This window comes from Amphibalanus amphitrite, unplaced genomic scaffold (assembly GCF_019059575.1).
Source record: "Amphibalanus amphitrite isolate SeventyFive unplaced genomic scaffold, NRLGWU_Aamphi_draft 000201F_arrow, whole genome shotgun sequence".
NCBI classification, from domain to species: domain Eukaryota; kingdom Metazoa; phylum Arthropoda; class Thecostraca; order Balanomorpha; family Balanidae; genus Amphibalanus; species Amphibalanus amphitrite.
The window spans coordinates 781365-785487 of NW_024881696.1; the positions used below are offsets into that span (position 1 = coordinate 781365).

General features: G+C 51.0%; 1 protein-coding gene across 1 annotated transcript; it reads right to left on the minus strand.

The window, feature by feature from the left end:
• Nucleotides 1–214: 214 nt before the first annotated feature.
• On the minus strand, nt 215–2165 carry LOC122384895 (elongin-B-like). The gene is made up of 2 exons (XM_043372706.1): nt 1480–2165; nt 215–1063 (listed from the first exon to the last, which is right to left on the minus strand). The coding sequence occupies exons 1-2, from the start codon at nt 1707–1709 to the stop codon at nt 877–879; spliced, it is 417 nt and encodes a 138-aa protein (XP_043228641.1). The 5' UTR covers nt 1710–2165; the 3' UTR covers nt 215–876.
• Nucleotides 2166–4123: the final 1958 nt, after the last annotated feature.

Genomic DNA, 4123 nt, shown 5'->3' on the forward strand with positions numbered 1-4123 from the left:
CGAGTGGTTTTAGCAGTTTGGCAGAGAAGCTAGGTGGATGTGGAGATCCCGCCAGGCCGGGAGGTGCGAGACGCGGCGACGGAGAATGATTGAGGCAATAAGGTTTTAAAGAGGTGGCCCGGATACGCCTAGTTTCGAGAAAAACTTTGTAAACAAACCTAGTTTGATGAAGCAATCAATTGATGGGTGTTTCCTGTTGCACTTGGCGAAGTCATTCCATCCTCCATTTTTATTCAGGACCGACCGCACATCTTTGAACAACATCTTGCACTGATGCGTACATTTCGGGGTTCACTGCGCAACCGGGCCAACCTTCGGTATCAGTCTCAGTTTATATGACCAGTTTGTCTAATGCAAAGTGATTTGTGTATTTACCTGTCCGCGATTTCAACAATGAGCCTTCTCTCGATAACAAGAGCACCACACCACATAACGGCGAACCTCCTTTCACTTCCGCGCCATCCGTCTTGTTCCGCCACACCGGCCTGCAGCGGGACTTCAGGGTGAGCAAGAGTGTTGTCAAGTCAGCGGCAGGTCATGTCAGCGTGGGTCGGTAATGATTATATTTGAGTATGGTCAAGTCACGTCAGGTCATCACTTGGCCATTGGTCACCTCCACGGCTCGTAGCCACCTCGGGCGGGGCAGGTCAGGTTAGGTAAGCGCTTGGCCATCAGTAGTCATCTACGGGTGGCCCAGGTCAGATCAGTAGTGGGTCAGTGATGATGAACTCGGGTCGGGTGAGGTCAAATCAGCTCAGCACTGGATCGGTGATGGTGACCTCAGGTCGGGCCAGGTCAGTATTGGGTTAGCAATGGTGACCTCACATCGGATTTAGACGGTACTGGGTCGGTGATGATGACCTAAGGTCAGGTCACTCAGCGGGCGCTGCCGGCGCGCGGTGAGCGCGACTGAGTGTTGTCGGTCGGCTGGGAGGACCCGGAGCGCGGGCTCTCGGTCAACTCCGGCAGCACGGTAGGCGCGTCCACCGGGGTGAACGGAGAGATCTCCGGCGGCTCAAAGTCGCCGTCCTCCTGGCTCAGAACCAGCACCAGCGTCGTCGGCCTGAGAGAGCGAGGAGGGGGGTCACGGAGCAGCCGCGGTCAGCGCCTGAACTCAGAATACCAGTCGAGAGCACGCGCTGTGGGATAATGCAGCACATCTCAACACAAACGCTTGTCGAAATAGAAACTCTAAAATATACATCAAACAGTATTTGACCCATCACTAAAATATCAACAACTTCACGCTAGTTGTTTCTCCGTACAATTGATGAGTAATGAGCTAACCCTCAGCATTCCTATCATGAGCCCTTACACGTTCTAGAAAGTTTTCTCATCCCAGCGCGACGCCTCAAGGAAAACCAAAGTAAGGCTGATGGGCAGAAGTATCATGAGATAAAATTAAAGTAGCCATACTGACATCCTCGCTGAGCTAACACAAAAGTAAATTATTTTGTCAAAAGCAAACATCATACCCACCTGTATAATGGAGAGCCTGCAGCTGTTATGCCCACAGATTCAAGTGTATCAGAGTCCTCTAGAATGACTTCATTATACATCAGACGCTGGTTGTCGGGCGGAACCTTCAACATCTTCTCCAGCATTCTCTTCAGCTCCAACGTGGATGTCGATTTCTTGGCATCTGTTACTACAGTTATCTTTTTCCTTCTTATCATGAGATACACTTTTGCCTCTGGATTGGCAGACATGGCAAGTAATATTACAAACAGGAACAGGAACAGGAAAATGTTACCAACATAAATATACCTGCACTTCGGAAAACTGCAGCTCTGTTGGGATCTGGGATCGGCAACTGACCTCTGGTTAGCTCTTTAGGTTAAAACTTCTAAAAACGGCAAACAGTGATAAATGACGTCACAAAATTTATTCACAGATTAAAGAGGCGCCTCAGGTTGTCTTGATGTGTCGTGTGTTTTGGGATGAATCAAATGTGTTACCTTCTTTATAGGAAAACTTTGGGAAAACTTGACAATTTCGCACGTGTCTTGCACGGTAAAAGATGCCTCGTCCGTGCGTCACCGCGTCGGTTATATTTGCGGTAGGCAAGTAAAGGTCACTGGTAGTCTTCTCGACGCCAATGACGTCTAAAATGATAGATTGATACGCTTTGGAAAACCATTATGCGTAATAAACGCAACACAAACATCGTAAATCTTTAAATTGTTTGATTGTGGACAGCTTTTCTGCAGTAAATGCGCAACCCACTGACGTTCAGAAGACAATATTGACATCTTATCTTGTCAATGGCAGCCGGTGACTTCTGATCTGATGACCCGGTGATGCGACGAGCAGTCACCGTTTGGTGAACACTCTGTCACCGTTTGGTGAACACTCTGTCACCGGACCTCATTACGCAGTGACGGACAGTTCAGCTCGGTGCCAGGATCCACAGCCGGCTGGCTGATTGATCCCGGCGCCCTGCCACCCAGCTCTCCGAGAGCTGACACGCCTCACCGCAGCCGATGTAAATTTAGCCGCCGGCGGTTGGGATGCAGGGGCGACGCTCCAGCGTCCCGACGCATCGGCTAGATGGTAGTGGGGGTGGGGGGGGGGGGAGAGCACAAGGAGGGAAGAACCGCCAACGACACATGTGAGACCGAAAACAACAGCAGCTGGCTCTCCAAGCATCCTAATCCTGCGTATTCAGTCGTCTGCCCGCGTTAATCGAGACTAGACGAGCCCCGCACCGGTCCCACAGCGGTCATCTCACAGGTAGCCCCGTGTCGTTCAATTTCGCTGAACAGGTCCCATTAGGTCTGCAGAGGCCACGTGCTTCTGCGGCCAGCCACAGAGACAAGACCGGTGACACGTGGCATGGCTTCGCCTCTGATCATGGGGCTGTTACATCACATACGCTGAATATTTTCGAGCATTATGCCTGGTCTTGTGGGCGGTGGGTTGGCTATAAAGTGCTTCGTTATTCAACAAAACCCACACGTTATCTGATAAAATAATGCCTATAAGCCACGAATTTCATGTCATTCGTCTTAAAAGAACACACCTATGGAATATTTGTGTAATCTGAAGGATCCGAAAACGAGTTTACTGAATGCCAATCGCTTTGGGTGTGGCAATTGGCACGTAGGTATACGAATGTAACACCATTCCAATGAGGCGGCATCTCAGACTGCTGGCGTGCCGGCTGTCCAGAAAAGGCGGCAATCTGAACCAGCCACTCTGACGCTGATGCTAATGAAGATTGAAGACTGAAGAGGCATGCTGTTATGAGTTCCCTGCATGATCATAGGTATGACTCTTATTCGGATGTTCGCAATATTGTTCACGGGCTGTCTGCTGTCACTTTTTACGAAGATACTCGTACATGCAATGTGTGACATCAAATTCTCAATAAACTGTAACGTAGCTGCTTGCCAGAAATAGTAAATAATAAAAATCAGCCCCTCGAATCTCGCCTTATCCAACCGAGCGACTTTTGAGTGGCTACTTCTTGCGCGCATCATCATCAAACGTCACAATCCGCACGTCATCGTGCCAAATACGTCAGTGGGGAGCGCGTCAGCGAGTGCCGTCAGGAAGCTCAAATCACTGGTCGTGCGTCAGGCTCACATCATGGCCAGAGTGGCGGGCCTGACAGTAGTCGAAGGCTGGCCAGTTCATAGGCCCTCCATGGCGCACGTGCCACGGGGACGTGACGGGTTGCCAAGCTAGGCGGGGTGGCAGGTTAGAGAGGGGGTGGTAGGGCAGTGGGCAGGAACACAGAGAGGGAAGGGGAGGGATTTATAGGCGTGCCGGAAGACCAGCCTGTGCCCCTGAGACACCCGATATTGGGCAGGCCCTCTCGCCCATGACAACCAAACAAGACGTAGCCGCGGACGGCCGACGGTACACGAGACAAGCGACGTAGTACGGACGGGTTTGGCGGTGTCGAGGCGGACGAGGGACACTCGGTGACGTCAGTCGGCTCCCCTGTGATCATGTGTCAGTCGGTGAGGGTTGTATGGTACTTACAGTCAGCTAATGAATGATGCATCGGCTAGTAACAAACGACGGTGTATGCACTCTGATTTTACATCAGTTGCGTTTTAGGTGGCACGAAATGTGACCATGAGTTCCTGTGAATCTGATCACGGGTGGTGAATTC

Bases quoted from the DNA above. Each gene is read 5' to 3' on its own strand.
- LOC122384895 (XM_043372706.1), bottom strand. From the start codon at position 1,709: ATGTCTGCCAATCCAGAGGCAAAAGTGTATCTCATGATAAGAAGGAAA. The intron at 1,064-1,479 runs GTGGGTATGATG...TCGCTCTCTCAG, and splicing joins GCAGGCTCTCCATTATACAG to GCCGACGACGCTGGTGCTGG.